The sequence below is a fragment of the Atractosteus spatula genome, chromosome 3, assembly GCF_055471065.1.
Source record: "Atractosteus spatula isolate fAtrSpa1 chromosome 3, fAtrSpa1.hap1, whole genome shotgun sequence".
Lineage (NCBI taxonomy): Eukaryota > Metazoa > Chordata > Actinopteri > Semionotiformes > Lepisosteidae > Atractosteus > Atractosteus spatula.
The window spans coordinates 3,397,226-3,414,529 of record NC_142708.1 but is presented as its reverse complement, the minus strand read 5'-3'; the positions used below and the strand labels follow the sequence as shown (position 1 = coordinate 3,414,529).

Here is a 17,304-nt window from a genome sequence, read left to right as displayed (position 1 = left end):
GTCTCTGATCTATTTAATGAAATCGGGAAGTTCCCATCAACTCTGCTTGTAAAGCAACCCAAGAGTGTGTACAGCAGAAATAACAGGCTTTCTTTTTCCATTGTCTCTCTCTTTCTTCACACAGTCAGCATCTCTTAATCCAGTTTTGATGATTTTCACAAGCTCTCCTCTGGATGCTGGTCAGATTCCTGGTTCCAGGGCAGGTCTCCATTCACTGTGATTTCAGCAGAGATAGGAGCTTTCTGTTTCTTATTTTCTAGTTTTTACTTTTATTGTTGTCTCTTAATTCTAGGAATAATGGTGCCCAAGCATTCAATGCATTCATTGAATATTTAGGTAGGGTGAGATTTGGCTTCTTCTGCTTGGCTTCACCTCCTGGGCAGAGGTCAAGGACACTGGAACCCCTGTTCAGAGAGAGGAGTGACCTAGGGGCAGCAGCACAGGTGGGGATGGGTTGGTGGAGGGATGCATGAGGCAGGAAGCGAAAAGAAGAGGAAGAAGAAGATAAGATCACTTTATTGGCCATATACAATTTCTTGTATTAGGAATTTGTCTTCTTGCATACCCCAGCTTGCTCTCCATGAGACACACAGACAGGGAGAGAATCTTGGGGTCAGAGCACAGGGTCAGCCATTTATACAGCACCCCTGGAGCAGTTGGGGTTAAGGGCCTTGCTCAGGGGCCCAACGGAGTAGGATTCCTCTGCCAGCCACAGGATTTGAACCAGCAACATTCAAGCCATAGGCACAGATCCTTAGCCACAGAGCCACTGCACTGTCCTGTGGAATTCACATATGATTTAATCTGTATATAGCGACAAGAAATGACACCAGGAAAGATTATTATTTACAGCAGCCGAGGCATACTTACAGCGTTCGTTGAGATGAAGACATGGTGATCACGTTGGTTGTAGAGTTGCACCCACATGAATTTGAGCTTGCAAAACATGCTATTGTTATTCAGACAGCCTATTCCCGAAATGATTGGAAAGCAGCATACCTAGCTCAAGTCCTGCGAAAGAGATTTCAGTTAGTGTCTGTGCCTCAGCTTCTGTTTGCCTGTACAGCTAAACCCATTGTTTGTAAGCTCACATTTCTAAATGTTTGGTTGATAGTCTGTTTCCTAACCATGCCAATTGTGAAGTGGCAACTGACATTTAGAACAAAAGAGCTTTTACAGAGATTTCGGTCAAAGTGTCATTATTGTTGTTTTTGAAGGTATGCAAGTCTACGCTGCCCCTTTGGAATCAAAGTTCAGACATAAATCACAGGGGATGTGGCTAAAGGCAGAGTCTCAACATTACAATCTAACAGGAAACACTTGCTGTCACCTGAGGTTGAACGTGGTGCATGCACTGAGGACTGTGTGTCTTATTGTTCCTCCTACCTGAATTCACAGAGCTAATTGTGTATTTGATTAAAGAGTTTAAACCTTTTCCTAGTGTAAAGCTTTTGGTAGTTTGAAGAATTGCATGAAATTCTCTCATTAGCGGCAGATTACGATGTGACAGCTCTGTGTTGAAAGCACAAAACACTCCTTTTCCACATATAAAAATTAATCACATTAAAGTTTTAATATGACTAATAAATAATACGAAGGCATTGACAGGCTTTCTTAAATTGTCTATTTGTTTACTGTACGTGTCTAGGAAGCAAATGATGGGTTGTAAAAAGATGTTTAAGTAGATGCATTGATCATGAAATTAAACAAATCAGTTTTTTTTCATTCATATAGTATAATAATGTTATGTTATACGGATCCCAGGGCACTGTTCTGAATAGCAGAGGTGTCCACCCCGGTGTCCTGCATAAATTCCTCTTTGGGCAGGAAAGGGTCCTTTCCAATATGCATAGTACTTTAGAATCTATCAGGAAAAAAAATGGCCTATAAATGAAAAGAATGACTGAATCTCCTCTTTTGGTTGTTGCAGGAATGCCCACTGTCTTGACCCTAGCAGGGCTGCTCGTAGCACTTTCCATCCCGTATGCGAGTGGACAGACAGAGCTGAGGTTTCTGGGACAGACGGATTTTGTGGTCAACGAAAGCAGCACAACCGTGGTCCGGCTCATCATCGAGAAGACTGGAGATCCCGTCAACATCACGGCGTTAATCCTGGTAGGACTCAGAGGGGGACAGGAGGCGCTGGACCCTGAGATTGTGTCTGAACAGGGGAGAACAGGAACAACAGGTTCTGAAAGTGTGTTAAATCATAAACATAAATAAAAGTACTTGAAGCTGTGGTCACTTGTAGAGATATATCCTACCACTCTGTTTACAGCATAAGATAATGAGTAAGGTCATTAAGCCCATCCTGCTTGTTTGATCAACTTCAACCACATGACTGGGTAGCTTCATAACGAGTCCCACAGGCCTTATTCTTCAGAAAACATTCCTAGTTTTTTTTTTCCTTTTTAGAAAGCAATTTGGTGAAAGTTTTCAGAATTCTAAACATTCATTGTAAGGTCATTTAAAATTTTTATTTGAGGTGAACTAAAATAAAAACAAATGGCATAATCACAGATATATCTGCCATTAAATTCAAATTGTGCTCCTGTTATTATTATGAGAAGGATACTCCAGATTTAGTCATGTTTGATAACGAAATAATTCATCCTTTTACAGCATATTCAGGTCAGTCCATCGACAGTCCATGTGGACTATGCTAGGAAGTACTCTCAATGAACTTTGTACAGATACATCTCTCAGCAGCACTACAGACACTTGAAAAATCATACAAATGCTACAGTTAAATGCATACAAAGTAGACTGGCAGATAGAATGATGTCACTATTCATATTACTACAAGTGACTGATTGTTCTTGCCTTTGAAGTGGTGCCAACTATGAATTTTCATTCAATTTTAGACTAATATTGTAGTGGCAGTCCAGTGTAATGTTCTTATTAATATAATCTTGTCCTATTATTTTGACTTTTCTGTCTTCCTGCTGTTTTCTACTTAAACAGATTTACTGTAAATTGTTAGAGAGCATTGTTTCCTTACGTACTTACAGTATTTCCTTGCCATATTTATTACCTTCAATAGTCTCTGGGGAGAGACTGTTTTATGGGGTCTTGCTGCAAAAGAAACTGGTAGAGCTGACTGAGTGTTGAAGATAGTTCTGTGTTGCTAATGGGCCCACCTGGGGTGCCTCATGTCCTTCTTCCCTCTCAGCAGTTATAGTTTCCAGCCCTACCTTAGATAACACGCTTGGATTTCCTTGCCAGGGCAGAAGCTCAGTCCTTCATAGGATTCTTGTTTTGGTTTCCAGCTCCTTTGTTCGCTGTAAAAATGCCTGAAGAGAGTTGTTGTTCTGAATCCTGTGCTGATACTGAGCATGCAGGGTGTTTCTAAACATCCGGCCTTTGAAGATTTCGAAAATGTGGACCTGAATCTGTGAATCTGTGAATCTGTCAGCAAGAAGAGCATTTCTCTGCCTTGGCTTTTTCCTTATTTTTGTCAGTGCTGCCCCAGGGCCAGAATCATTCTTCCTTCTCCCTGGATAATGTGAAGCATTGCCCACGTTCTCTCAGATGTTTCTTGACCCGAGAAGCTCGGGTCCAACTCGCAGTAGCAGCAGTGGGACGTATAGTATCTGTGGGGAAAAAAAAAAAACCCAGACATCTGCTCATCTGCTGCTGTTGGCGCTGGAACCCACATCTGCTCGCAGTTTGGTTTTCTGGAGGGCTCCCAGCGCCCTAGCTGAGCGCTTGATCCTGACGTGCTCCTGCTCCCTCCTCTGAAGTCACGGCAGCGTCTTGTGCGCGGGCTGGATGGGAGCAATAATGGACCTTTTTGCTGTGGGCAGCTGTGGGTGGTAGGAAAGCCGAGAGTCTAATTGTCACCCACATGACTTTATTCCATGTGGCACATGTGACAAACAGCTCCACTGAGCCCTGGGTAAGATAGTAGTTCAGTGAGGGCTTCCAGTGGTTTCTGAGGGTTTGGCTCTGTGAGCCTCTTTACTTATGGGATGAATTATCAAAGCGCCTGTGAAGATTCATATTGCTTACGCTTCTTATTCAGATGGTGTGCTGTGAGTATTGATGTGTATTCTATGTAAAGTAAAACTATACATTTGTTTAACATTAATTTTTTAACATAATATTGAGTTTAACATAATATTCTTCTTGTTTGTAAATAAACACTATAATGCACTCCATTTTTATAGTATAAACTGTTTTTGTCAGATTCAGATCTCCTCTGGAACTGGAGCCTGTCCCAGCAAGCAGTGGGCACAAGGTGGGGTACACCCCGGAAAGGGGTGCCTGTCCATCGCAGGGCACACACAGACACAAACAAATACCGGGGAAAGTTTTCCCAGAAGCCAATTAACCTACCAGTTTGTTATTGGACTGTAATAAGATCAGAGAGAAAGATCACTTTATTGGCCATATACAATTTCTTGTATTAGGAATTTGTCTTTTCACAGACCCCAGCTTGCTCTCCACGAGACACAGACAGGGAGAGAAGCTTGGGGTCAGAGCGCAGGGTCAGCCATTTATACGGCGCCCCTAGAGCAGTTGGAGTTAAGGGCCTTGCTCTGGGGCCCAACGAAGTAGGATTCCTCTGCCGGCCACAGGATACGAATCGGCAACCTTCCAGCCACAGGCGCAGATCCTTAGCTACCATGCCACTGCCCCACCCTGAAAGACACTCAGCATCCCTGGGTGGGTTCGAACCACAAACCTTTCAGTTAACAGCCAAACACACTAACCAATTGCACCGCAGAGACTCGGACTGTGGGAGAAAACTGGAGTGCTGGGAGGAATCCCACATTAAAATTCAGAAACACAGGGAGAACATACAAAGTCCAGGAATATGTGCACGTCCACAATAGAACCCAGGGTTCCCGTGCTGGAAGGCAGCAATTATACTGTACTGAATTATACTACAATATCACAATAAAGGACAAGCCCTCTTGAGGGCTCTCACTACAAACAAGCCATGGGCGAATTAGGTGACTTCTTTTCTGGATTTTTTACCTTGCCAATATTCAATTTCCTACAGTTCTGAAATTAACAGACAGAAAAGCAGAAGGTTCAAGCAGACATGTACCAAAATTTGTGGTATCTTACATCCCTGGACATAAAGATTACAAATGAGAGGAGGTCGTTCAGCTTCTCTTGCCCACTTGGTACTTAATAGCAAATTGATCCCAGGATCTCATCCAGTTATTTCTTGATAGAAACCAGTGTATAAGCTTTAGCGACTTAGCTAGGCAGCTTGTTCCACACTCCCACAGCCATTTGTGTAAACAGGTAAATAAATAATCCTTACACTTACTGTATGTACTGTAGAGCTTTTCTTTACACTCCACTCAAAGCACTTTACAGGTGATGGGGACTAGACCTCCACCAGCACCATTGTGTAGCCCCACCTGGATGATTCAGTTACATTCTATTCAGTTCTATTCCATCTATGAATTGGCTTCATTACTCTGCTCTCCTCCCCACTAATAGCTGATGTGTGGTGAGCATTCTGGCGCGCTATGGCTGCCGTCACATCATCCAGGAGGATGCTGCACATTGGTGGTGGAGGGGAGTCCCCATTGCCTGTAAAGTGCTTTGAGTGGAGTGTCCAGAAAAGAGCTATATAAGTGTAAGCAATTATTATTATTATTATTAATTCAAAAAGCTTTATTCATCCCTGGAGGGCAATTTGAGATTAATTAGGATTAAAATAAATACATTTTAGATTAATTAGGAGGGCAATTAATGATGTGATGGCAGCCAAAATGCACTAGTATGTTCACCTTTGTCAGTTATCAGTGGGGAAGAGAACAGAGTGATGAAGCCAATTCATAGATGGGGATTATTAGGAGGCCATGGCTGGTAAAGGGCAGGGAGAAATTTGGCCAGGAATGGGGTAACACCCGTTCTCTATTCGAGAAACGCCCTGGGATTTTTAATGATCACAGAGAATGAGGACCTCGATTTTACTTCTCATCTGAAGGACCGTGCTTTTTATACAGTGCAGTGTCCCCGTCACTATACTGGGGCATTAGGACCCACACAGACCACAGGGTGAGCACCCTCCACTGGCCACACTAACACCTCTTCCAGCAGTAACCTTAGTTTTTCCCAGGAGGTCTCCCATCCAGGTACTGTCCAAGCTCACTCCTGCTGAGCTTCAGTGGGCTGCCAGCGGTGAGCTGTGAGCTGCAGGGTGATGTGGGTGATGTGGCTAATGGCCTCCTGAAAGCAGTTCCTCCTGGTCTCAGTTTTAACAGCACTTCTTCATTGTTTCCACCGGTGCCACCTGGTTCATGTTTCACTGTTCATTCCGAACAAAGCAAGCAGTGAAATGTCAAAACGTTAAACTCTGCATCTTTTAGAAAGTGTCACGGTCCTACGCCAGTCTGGTGAAAATGGCATTTCTTCTTCAGCTTGAAGGAGATGATACAGGAGACTTCGAGGCCACCTCCGCTGCAGCTTTCCTGCTGTCCTGGGAAACTAACAGGACCATATACATCGCAGTGAAGGACGATGAGCTGCCAGAAGCTGATGAGACTTTCGTCTTCTCCCTTAGGCTGCAGGTAAACCCCTGTCTCTAATACCTCCATGTGCTTGTTTATGACAGGATATGGGTAGACCGTATACTAATTCTGAATTTGTTTTCATTCTTGTCTTTTTAGGTGTCATAATTGCACTTTTAGTCCACATCAAATATTATTCCAAAAATTATTTGTTTTAGAATGTGTGAATGATTTCATGGGTTAATGTGTTTTATGAATAGATTAACAGATTGGTGCATTAGTCACACCTATTACCTGTTACAAATGCTTAAATCAAAATGTTTTAAATTTGTTGTACTGTAAATATGTTTCGCTTGTTCTAAAGGAGACAGAAGTCTACTTCACACAGTTGTAATAAACTGCTTTACAATTTACAAAAGTAGCCAGGACAGCACAGTTCATTGCTGTGTGATGGTTCTATTCACTTCTATTTTGAGTTTTTTGGGGATGTTTTAGATTTTATATTGGTTTCATTGCGTACAGATTTGTCTTAAGTGCACATAAAGGGTCTTTAGCACAGAGATCTTTGTTTCTTTGTGACGTCGTTTCCAGATTTATTTTCTCAGCTCTGGCTCTGTTTTACAGACACCAAGTTCACTGTCGGCCCAATGTTTGAACATGCACCTAAAAGAGAAGTATAGTCCACACATTTCTAGTTGCTTTTAAAACTTTCCATACATAAAGGTCTTTCAGATCTAGACGCATGGCTCTTTGATGTTCCCTGAAACGTTTCCCTCTGAAGCCCCACTGTTTCTGGAACAGCCAATGCTAAAAGACACCTTTGTAAGCAAGATCATGTAACACCAGCATCAGAAAAGGCTCACAGAACATTAAATTAAACTAAAATAATCAACAGAGACATATGGAAGTCAAAGCTGTTTCTCAAATAATGTCTGCTTTTCAGATAGCCCACCACAAACTTCTACAGAGAAGGAATAACCAATCATTTCATAATGAAAAATTCCCACCCTTGAAAACATCAAATGGTGACAATCTTTTGATTGTCGCAGTAACTGTAAAACTGTACAGAAACTGTATTCAGATTTTAAAAATTAAATTCCTGACACAACGAAGGAATTCAAACCATGACTGGCACTCTGCACGTTCCTTCAGTCTGCTTGTACAATGTTTCTCAAAGGTTTTGAGCAATTGTGTGCGATTAATTGTTGAAGGGCGTCAAGACATAAAATTGCTAATGATATGATTTACGTTATTTATTATTAAAATTATTTTTAAAATGGAAAAATGCAAATACAAAAATTGATTTTTTTTATATAGTATATTGTATAGGGCCTGTTACTTATGTTTGTTTATATAACAAATCTTTAAGCATAAAAATATTTAAATCCCAGAAGCAGGATATACTTCAACAATGATTGGTCAACATTTTAAGAAAATAAAGACCGTTGCAAACAGAAAAAGGCCAGGTCTGACTCAATTACAGGAAGCCCTGTATCCTTCTGTTTTTTCCACTTGGGCTCTCAATTGCATTGTGGCTTTAATTAAGTGCATAATTGTACTATTTCTATTCTGGCTCCAAAATGCTTAAGAAGTAACTGCATGATTAATGAGAGAGTTTAATTTATCAACTTTAAAATACTTTAAAAGAAACACTGTGCTGTATATGTATACTGTATGTGTATAAGAAGACAACGAGGTTAACTGTTTAATTGATAAGTTGGGTCGGGACTAAAACCAGAAGACACTCCAGGAAATGAATTTGCCCCCTTCCGTTTAAATAGACAGGAGCTGCCTCATCTCTGAAGCATGGCCTGGCCTTGTCCATTCTTGGGTGTTTCTAGCTGTGTTTTCTTATCCTCCTGTTTTTGTAACACCTTCAGGCTTGACGAGCCTACTGACTGCACCAGAATCTACAAGAATAATAGTTATGCAATGAAATAAGCTGTTTCCTTTCCTTATTTTTTCACGTGTGTTCTTTGGTGTTCAGGTAGGAAAGTTTCCAGTACCTGAAGAAGGCTCCACGGCCGAAACGTTGTGTTCTCTTTCTTCTTTTTTTCAGCATGGAATAAACCTATTACTTGTTCCTTTGCAGCCTGCGCATGCTGACGCAGCTACCCACCAAAAGTTTCCAGTATATTCCTCATCGGCATTTTAAAGGTTGCAGGCTATAGGCTTCTAACTACGTGCACCAGCAAAACCCAAAACTCATGTTTATCCCACTTCCCGAAAAGAGCAGCAACGTTTGTTTGTTGCCTCAGTGCTCGGAGACCTCAGCCTCACAGTCAAAGCAAGTGATTGAAAACAGGTCTTAGTGGACTGACAGTGAAAGCCCTGTGATGAGCCGTGTGCTAGGGAATGAGCTGTGCGCAGCAGCGGACTCTTTCGGTGGGATGGGATGGGATGCTAGACTGTTCCAGAACACAGAGCCACCTCACAGCCTGGTGCAGTGTTGGCCGATTGGCAGGCGGACCCAAGAGAGGCCAAGCTGTGAATAGCTGGGGATGTTTACATCCGGATTGAGAATGCTCGCCGAGTTGCAAGGGGATTGTGAGAGCGTGTGTGTTTTGTGTCTGTGTGCCTGCAAGTACAAGGACCACCGATTGAAAGCAAGCTCTGTTAAAGCTGGGAAAAGCTGTCCCTGAATAGAGGTTGAATGAAGGGGTTTTAAGAAGAAGTATGCTCTCGGATGGACTGCTCTGTGATTGAAATTGTCGGAACATGTTTGACTTATTTCTGATTCTTTGCCGAAGGCAGCCAAACATTTAAACAGATGTTGAAAAGAAAAATTGATGAAGATAAAAAATACCTTTGACTCTTGAGCAATAAATACCATACTAAACTGTACTGTGATGTGATCTGCTATAATTTTGCTCATGTGACAATATCTATATTTGCAGTAGCCTGTTACATTTACACCGAACATTCAAAAAGGACGGGGAATGACTGGATTGCAAATTTGGATTTTTACTGAATTGAATATTCAGAATGTAAATGTCAATTGGTGTTAAATCATCACAGCAGCACAAAAAGGTTTAATCCTGTTTAAAAAAAAACAAATAAAAGAACTGAAAATGTGTAATTTATTTAACAAAATTTATAATTTTTTGTTAAATGGGAAGAAATGCATTGTCTGCTCTCAGGATTAAGATCACTTTATTGGCCATACACAATTTGGGCAGAGCGGTGGCTCTGTGGCTAAGGATCTGCTCCTGTGGCTGGAAGGTTGCTGGTTTAAATCCCGCAGCTGGCAGAGGAATCCTACTCCGTTGGGCCCCTGAGCAAGGCCCTTAACCCCAACTGCTCCAGGGGCGCTGTATGATGGCAGACCCTGTGCTCTGACCCCAGGCTCTCTCCCTGTCTGTGTGTCTCATGGAGAGCAAGCTGGGGTATGTGAAAAGATCATTCCTAATGCAAGAAATTGTAAAGGGTTAATAAAGTGATGTTTTTATTATTAATTTCTTGTACTAGGAATTTGTCTTTTCACTTTCCCCAGCTTGCTCTCCATGAGACACAGGCAGGGAGAGAAGCTTGGGGTCAGAGCGCAGGGTCAGCCATTTATACAGGACCCTAGGAGCAGTTGGGGTTAAGGGTCTTGCTCAGGGGCCCACCAGAGTAGGATTCCTCTTACCAACCAGCAACCTTCCAGCCATAGGCGCAGATCCTTAGCCACAGAGCCACCACATCGCCCGTTTATGTTTTGCGATTCACACCTGAAATATATGTTGCAACCATCTATCCATTTTCAGTAACTTCCTTGTAGAGCACAGGGCTGTGGTGAGCCAGAGCCTAATCCAGCAGGCACTGGGCATACATGCTGGTTAGTATACCAGTCTATCACCGGGCACGCTCAAACCTACACAGGCATTCAGGAGAATATTTAGACTTAGGCAGCATGTCTGTGGGCTGGGGGAAAAACACTGGGTGAAAATTCACATTGTCACAGGCAGAATATGCAGTCTCCACCCAGAAAGCATTACAGTCCAGAATCAAACCTGGCATTCCAGAGTTGTGAGGCAGTAGTGCTAACTGTGCCACACGATCATGTCACCTCTTCGGACTAGGAACAAAGTCAGTGTGTGTTGCATTATACATGGAAATTAAAAAAAATTAAGAACTGAAAACAGAGATAAAACAACTCAGTAACCCAGAATTCTTTATTTACTCTTTTTCTTTGCATTTTCTTCATAAAGATCATTTACCTTTTTAAGAACCAGTCTAATTCCCATTCCAGGAGTGTTTCATGTTTTAACATATCAGTATCAAAGACAAAATGGTCGTCCTAACAGCGCTGTGAGTGTTTGTGGGAAATCCGCATCGGACTCTTACTCAAGAACATAACAAAGAGAGGAGGACGTTCGACCTGTGGAGCCCGTTTGGTAGTTAGAAGCTAATTGATTCAAGAATCTAATGAAGACTTTTCTTGGGCACATGCCTCTTTGAGTGCAGAGGTACTGTCTGTTCTGTCCCCTCTGGCTCATGTTTCACTGTTGGTTCTGAGGAGGTCTGCTGGTTTGGCTTTGACCTCAGTGCCTTTGAGGGTTCATATTATTGTGTCCCTCGCAGTCTTCTTTATTCACTTGCTCAGGATGTTTAGACACAAAACCGCCATTTTAGTTGCAGTGTCTGGCTGTAAGGGGGCAGTAAAAAAGGAACCAGAGTGGAGCTGGCCAGCATGTCGGGTGTCTCTGCAAACTTTTTGTCGTTTCCCCGTCTCTCGTCGTTCGTGGCTGTAAAAGCTGGACAAGAGGTACTTCGTTTCCAGCCCTAACGGTAGGCGTCTGCTGAGGTGCCTGCAGAGCGTGGAGCTGTGGGCGCTGAACTTTACTGGCTGCTGGAAATCCCAATGTTCCCAATGGTGGGCTGATTTGTAGGTCATTAGGAGCTCTCAGGGTGGGTTACAGCCTGGTGGTTGCAGAGGAAACAGAATTGTTGAAGGGGTAGTAGGAGGCAGCAGAGGTTCAGGTTTAATTCAGCTGCACAAAGCTCCTTTATCGACTGTGTGCTTCCAGAGCGCTGCCCCCGGTGTGAGACTTGGACTCCCCAACACTGCCACCGTGACCATCCTGTCCAACGACAATGCCTTTGGAATCATTTCCTTCAACACAGTAAGCCAGCTCAGCATGATTTTTTTATCTCCTCTCTTGTTCATCTTTACTGTGAGAATGATTAAAAAAAATAGTTCTCTCTATTTTATTAAGTGCATTGACTGTATACAATGACTTGATTGAGAATAGAAATTAGTGGAAACTTCAAAATGCGTTATAAACTACCTACTGATGTAATAATATCCATCAAATCTTGTATTGGGGGTCACCATCACTTTTATTTGAAGGCAGGACTGATTTCTTACTACAAAGATATTTTATAGATGATGTGTGATGTCTGATTTTTTTAGACCATTTTTTTTGTAAAAGCTGCAACCATTTAAATGCTGTAAGGTTTAATCTATTTTTAAACAAAGAATTTAAAAAGAGTTATGACAGGCTGTGCATGAAAGAATGCTTACATCAACGTGCAACGCTCTAAATGAAAAATGCCCCAGTACAATTAAAAAGATGTTTATAAATATGTTTGGAATCCTGTACAGAAGTTCTGCAGACACTGCAGCTGAGCACATTGTTATATTTGCTAAAGTTTGTGCCAGGAGCATTATATTGAGTTTTTTTAATTTAACCTGTTCTCTGTACTGTTGCTATACTGCTGTAATTTGCTTCTTGAATCAGTCTGAATTATATTACTCATCGTGACTCAAGGCTATCACCCTCCAAGGATGAATGCCTGTTGGGATATTATTCTTTCCCCAATGTCAATGTCACTTACTTCCTTGTGTTTCAGTCAGGCACTGTTTGTAACCTCTTGTAAGTGTCTTTCACACACCAGTAAAATGGGACTAAACCCAGAGCAAATTTGGCATGGTAGCTCTTACATTTATCAGATCCACTGCAGGGAAGTTAGTTGTTAAAAGATAAAGCATGGAGTAATTTAGGTTGATTGAAGTCTCAATGTAAGACCTGTATTATATTTGCCACGAAATCTAGTATTATTATTCTCATATATTATTTTCCCATATAGTTTTTCAATTTTATTTGCTTGTTTCTTTGTTATTCTAAGCATCCCAACATTAAAAAAAAAAGAACTCTATCATAAATGCTGGTAACATTTCAGAGTGTCCTGTTTGAAATATATTATATATAGTCCCACACATATGTACTACTGTACCACTAGTTCCTTTCTATGAAATGCAACTTGTGTTCACCTTTATTTTATTCTTGTAATACTAGTGCTTCTCCATAGGGTCATTTTAATATTTCCACTGCTGTCGTACTCCACATGTAATTAAACCGCTCACATCGAATTACTGGAAAAGCCTTCCCTGTCGACAATAGCTTTCCTTGTTGTTTAGGGTGACTTTTAGAGTACTTGATTACCTTTCTGTTTCAACAGTGGGGAAAAAAGGGGCTTTGATTAAACTACTTTTCCTGAATTCGTGGGCCAAATACCTTTGTCTGGTGCAGCTGAAGGTTTAAAAACAAAAAAAGTACATGGTTGCTATAGGGACCGTAATACCTTCTCAGGACCAGTTTACAGAATGGATTAACTTGTTGGTGGGAGGTGGATGTTTCCAAGGAAACAGCTTCTGTCATCTCAGCCCCTGCCCCTGCTCAGGCACACCACACCACCCACAGCCCACGCCAGAGCTCAGATATGTGGAGATTAACCGCGATCCCCCCCTCCCCTCTCTCTTACAGTCTTCCCTAATCCCCGTGAATGAACCCAGAGGTGGGAGGCAGTATGTGCCTCTCAGCCTCATCAGGGAAATGGGGACTTACGGCACAGTGGGTGTGAACTTTGAGGTAAGTAGCAGTGCTTCAGCTGACCCTGCCTGGAGTGAGTGCAGACCGCTTTCTACCAGAGAGGGGAACAGGGGCCGAGACTGAAAGAGCATGTGCTGAATCTCTGGCGTGGAGGACTTAACCTTCTAAGGCATCAACCAGAAGATGTTTTTATCTTTCTTTTTCAAAGAGCTCATGCTATCTATTTTAATACTCATGTTCTTAGAATATTTCTGATAATAACAGCATGCATTTACATAGGGCTTTTAAATCCCCTAGGTTCCCAAGAGAGCTTGACATATAGGGGGGGGGGCGTGTGTTCGTTCATTTAGTTGTGGCACCTGCTGGGTGATGCACAGCAGCTGCACGACACACCTGACACACCTGGAGAAGGCTCCACAGCCGAAACGTGGTGTGCCATTCCTTTTCCTTCCAGCAGGGAATACACCTTTACCTGTTCCTTTGCAGCCTACGCACGCAGGACGCAGCCACCTACCTGAAAAAAAACCTTAAAGGACATGCTAATACCATTTTGTGCGTTTGAAAGTTTTAATTAATTTATTAGGCAACAACAGCACATACTGTACGAAAGAATATTGTCCTATACTGGCTAGTTATTATGATTTTTCTATAAATGTACTACTATGGAGGTGTCCTTCATTCATAAACAGTTCAAAAGCAGCTCGGAGTGGTCATTTCCTAATAATTTTGTACTATCTCCAAAAAAAAAATTAAAATGTTTTAATGTTTAAATGGAGATTTTCATATTTGTCTCTCTTGCTCAGTTTCTTTAGATCCTTGCCAAAGCACAGTGTATAGCTTTAAGATTATTTTAGCATTTAATGGAGAGGGATTGATGATCAAGGATCGAGGGATCCAGGTCATTCCCAAATTTTCCTCTGCATCCACTGTGTTTCTCTTGACAGATAAGCGATGGACCAAACGCAGCCAATGAGGATATCAGCCCCGAAAAGGGCAATATCACCTTTCCTCCTGGCAAAGCTGTGATGGTATACAGCCTCTTGATACGTGATGACCAGGTACATCTTTTCGAGTTAAGAGCCGAAGAAGGATAGTTTCTAATTTCACACACTTCTGCTCACCTACGTAAAAGCACCCATGACTTCCCTTCGCGTGTCTCTCTGGCACCCCTCCTGCTGCCCCATCTACACTCCCACAGCAGCTCCCTGGCTCAGTCCTTGTAATAGTGTAATATGGAGGGGGTTCGAGCAGCCTTATCCTTATGGCTAGGCTGCCATTCCCTCAGCTAGACAAGTCACACCAAACACTCTGTAGATACTGTAATTCATCAGTCTGTCGCATTTGTTAGATTCTAACCAAACTCCTCAAGTGATTTAGGCATTTCGGGACACATTTGCTACAATCTTAATAGACACTGGATATTGCCTGTGAAAAACAAAGATGGTTATTTAAGTCTTTTCCACCTAGCTCTGAAGAATAAGCTAATTTGCGCTGATAAAGGGAGATTATTTTTTATTTGTTCCACATTCTACCCAGGTGTAAACAATTAACAGCTTCTTCTATGCAGACATTTTACTTAAATGTTTTTTGAATGTATCACGGAAAAAATCAGGTTTCTTTTTTTCATATATAGTCATTATCAAGGCCCTGCATATGCAAGTCATTACCCTAATGGGTAATAATTATTTAACCTAACCCATTTACTGATATCCTGTCATGACTGAATTTTGTCTAAGAAACATTTTTAGGCAGAATGTTTATTTTTCATGGGTCTGCTTTTCTACTTACTACAAGAATGTGATTGTTTTGGCCTGTATTGCTGAGAAAAGCACCGATGTTTTTCAGATACCAGAAGACGATGAGCTGTTCACTGTAAAACTGACCAGTGTTGAAGGAGGAGCTTTAATTAACCCGAACCGCAGCAGCGTTCAAATCAGAATCAACAGGAATGACAGCCCCATAAAGTTTGCCCAGGCTCTACTGCTGGTGCCTGAGACTGTGGGCGTGGTCACAGTTGTAGTGACCCGAGGAAGGAACGAGGAGAACAAACTCATCGGCTCAGACGCTACAGAGATCTCCATCGATTATACCATCGTCAGCGGCAACAGTACAGCTAGCGCCACGCTGAGATCCGACTTTGTCGACCTGCAGACCAACAGGACGATCGTTTTCCCCCCTCGGGTGTACGAAGTCCAACTGAAGTTCATGATCATAGACGATGCCGTCCCAGAAATAGCAGAGTCCTTCCAGGTGCTGTTAGTGGAGGACACGCTCAGGGGAGATGGGGTCCTGCTGAACCCCAGCGTTGTTCAGGTCACCATTGAGCCCAACGATAAACCCTATGGAGTGCTTTCAATCAGCAGTGGGCTTGTTGCTCAAACAGTGGTTATAAATGAAGATCTGACTCCCAGGTAGGCAGCTCCTCTGAGCTCTTTTACAATCGTATGACATTCTGTTTACATGTGAAGCTGTGCTGAAACTAACTATCCAGGATTGATAACGGACACGGGATCGAAAGTATTACTTGCCGTTTCCTTCTTTTTATTTAAAGAGGACTCGCGGCGTCACATCACTCCTTCTCCTCTTTCACCTGTGGTGTCTGTGTGTTTTGCGCGCCGCCAGGTTCGACGGCATTTCCGTCGTGAGGATCGGTGGGACCCACGGCAACGTGTCGGTGGGGTGGGCCATCACGCGGAACAGCACCGACCCGTCCGCCGTGACCGCCGACTTGGCTCCGGCCGCGGGAACCCTGCGCTTCGCTGAGGGCCAGATGGCCGCGGCCCTGCAGGTCAGCATCACGCCCGATGACCTCCCCGAGGAAGCTGAGGCCTACCTCTTCAGACTCCTGCCCGGCACCGTTCGGGGGGGAGCAGAGGTGGATGAGCCAATGGAGGTCAGTAAACCAATATGGCGACGTGAGCAAACTCCTGTGTGCACCACAGCTGAACTAACCACTATATTATAACAGCATTAACATGCCACTACTGATTATTCCTATTCCTATTCCAATTCCAATTCCTATTCCAATTCCAATTCCTATTGTTATTCCAATTTCCTATTCTTCCATGCATTTCTGTCTAACATTTTATAATCACAAACAATCCTAAAGCAAGATTTAGAGGGAGACCCACCCCATCTGCCATTGACCTTCCTCCTAGGTAATATGAATCCGACTGTAAATCGAAACACCGCTCATCTTTTCGAAAGATGCCAAGGGATCCTTAATGAACCAGGTTTCAGGGTCTTGGAGAACCGAAGGAGAAAGTGTTATTGCCGCTAGTGAGTTGCTGGAGCTACGGGCTCCAAGGAGGATGAAGGGCATCTCAGCAGGTTGTTCTCCAGACACACCAATAACTCTTGGTATTCCTCGGTGAGGACCACAGGTTCTGTGCAGTGGGCACAGGGAGAACGAGAATCAGGAGTGAGCGTAGGGCTAGTTGGGAAGTAAACTGTTTTAGGTAACATGACTGAATTTAGTGCATATATTAGTGATTTCATTAGTATTTATTTTCTTTAAATTGGTCATTTTTTTCTATCTTGAAACCAGTGTTTCAGTGATGTCTTTGCCTTTACCTGTATACTGACTTTAAGTGCAACAAAGCAGAGGATTTCATAACATTACATCATTTTGTGAATCATGTTGCATGTTTCAGTTCCCTGTGCAATCTTGATATCACCTTTGTCAGGATTATTGGTCTTATTTCAACACGGGCCTTGCAGTATTGCACTGCCTATATCACCAAGATGAGCTTCTAGGCAATTCTGCAAGTCTCTGAACTCCTAAAGTAGTTTCCTCATTTATAAATCCCATTTGTTGTTTTGTTTCATAGTCTATCCTATGTTTTCCAGTAAACCCCGAGTTTTCTCCTTATGTCCCTGTTTAATCAAGTATACCGGAAACAATGTTGAGAAATATGCGTAAAACGTAATCAGGGTTCTTTGTTAACACAGTATACTGTATATGAATAGTGCCAGTTTTAACACTAATTGAGTGAAGAGTTGGGTCCAACACC

The 17,304-nt window shown here is 42.5% G+C and overlaps 1 protein-coding gene across 1 annotated transcript in view; it reads left to right on the top strand.

Annotated features, from left to right (window-relative positions):
* The first annotated feature begins 1,932 nt into the window (after nucleotides 1-1,932).
* Nucleotides 1,933-17,304, top strand: part of adgrv1 (adhesion G protein-coupled receptor V1) — a 186,981-nt gene continuing 171,609 nt past the window's right edge. Inside the window, exons 1-7 of the mRNA XM_088912067.1 lie at nucleotides 1,933-2,115; nucleotides 6,387-6,536; nucleotides 11,486-11,581; nucleotides 13,226-13,330; nucleotides 14,236-14,349; nucleotides 15,137-15,702; nucleotides 15,914-16,184. Of these exons, the coding sequence (XP_088768193.1) occupies nucleotides 1,933-2,115; nucleotides 6,387-6,536; nucleotides 11,486-11,581; nucleotides 13,226-13,330; nucleotides 14,236-14,349; nucleotides 15,137-15,702; nucleotides 15,914-16,184 (1,485 nt within the window). The remainder of the gene's footprint in view (nucleotides 2,116-6,386; nucleotides 6,537-11,485; nucleotides 11,582-13,225; nucleotides 13,331-14,235; nucleotides 14,350-15,136; nucleotides 15,703-15,913; nucleotides 16,185-17,304) is intronic.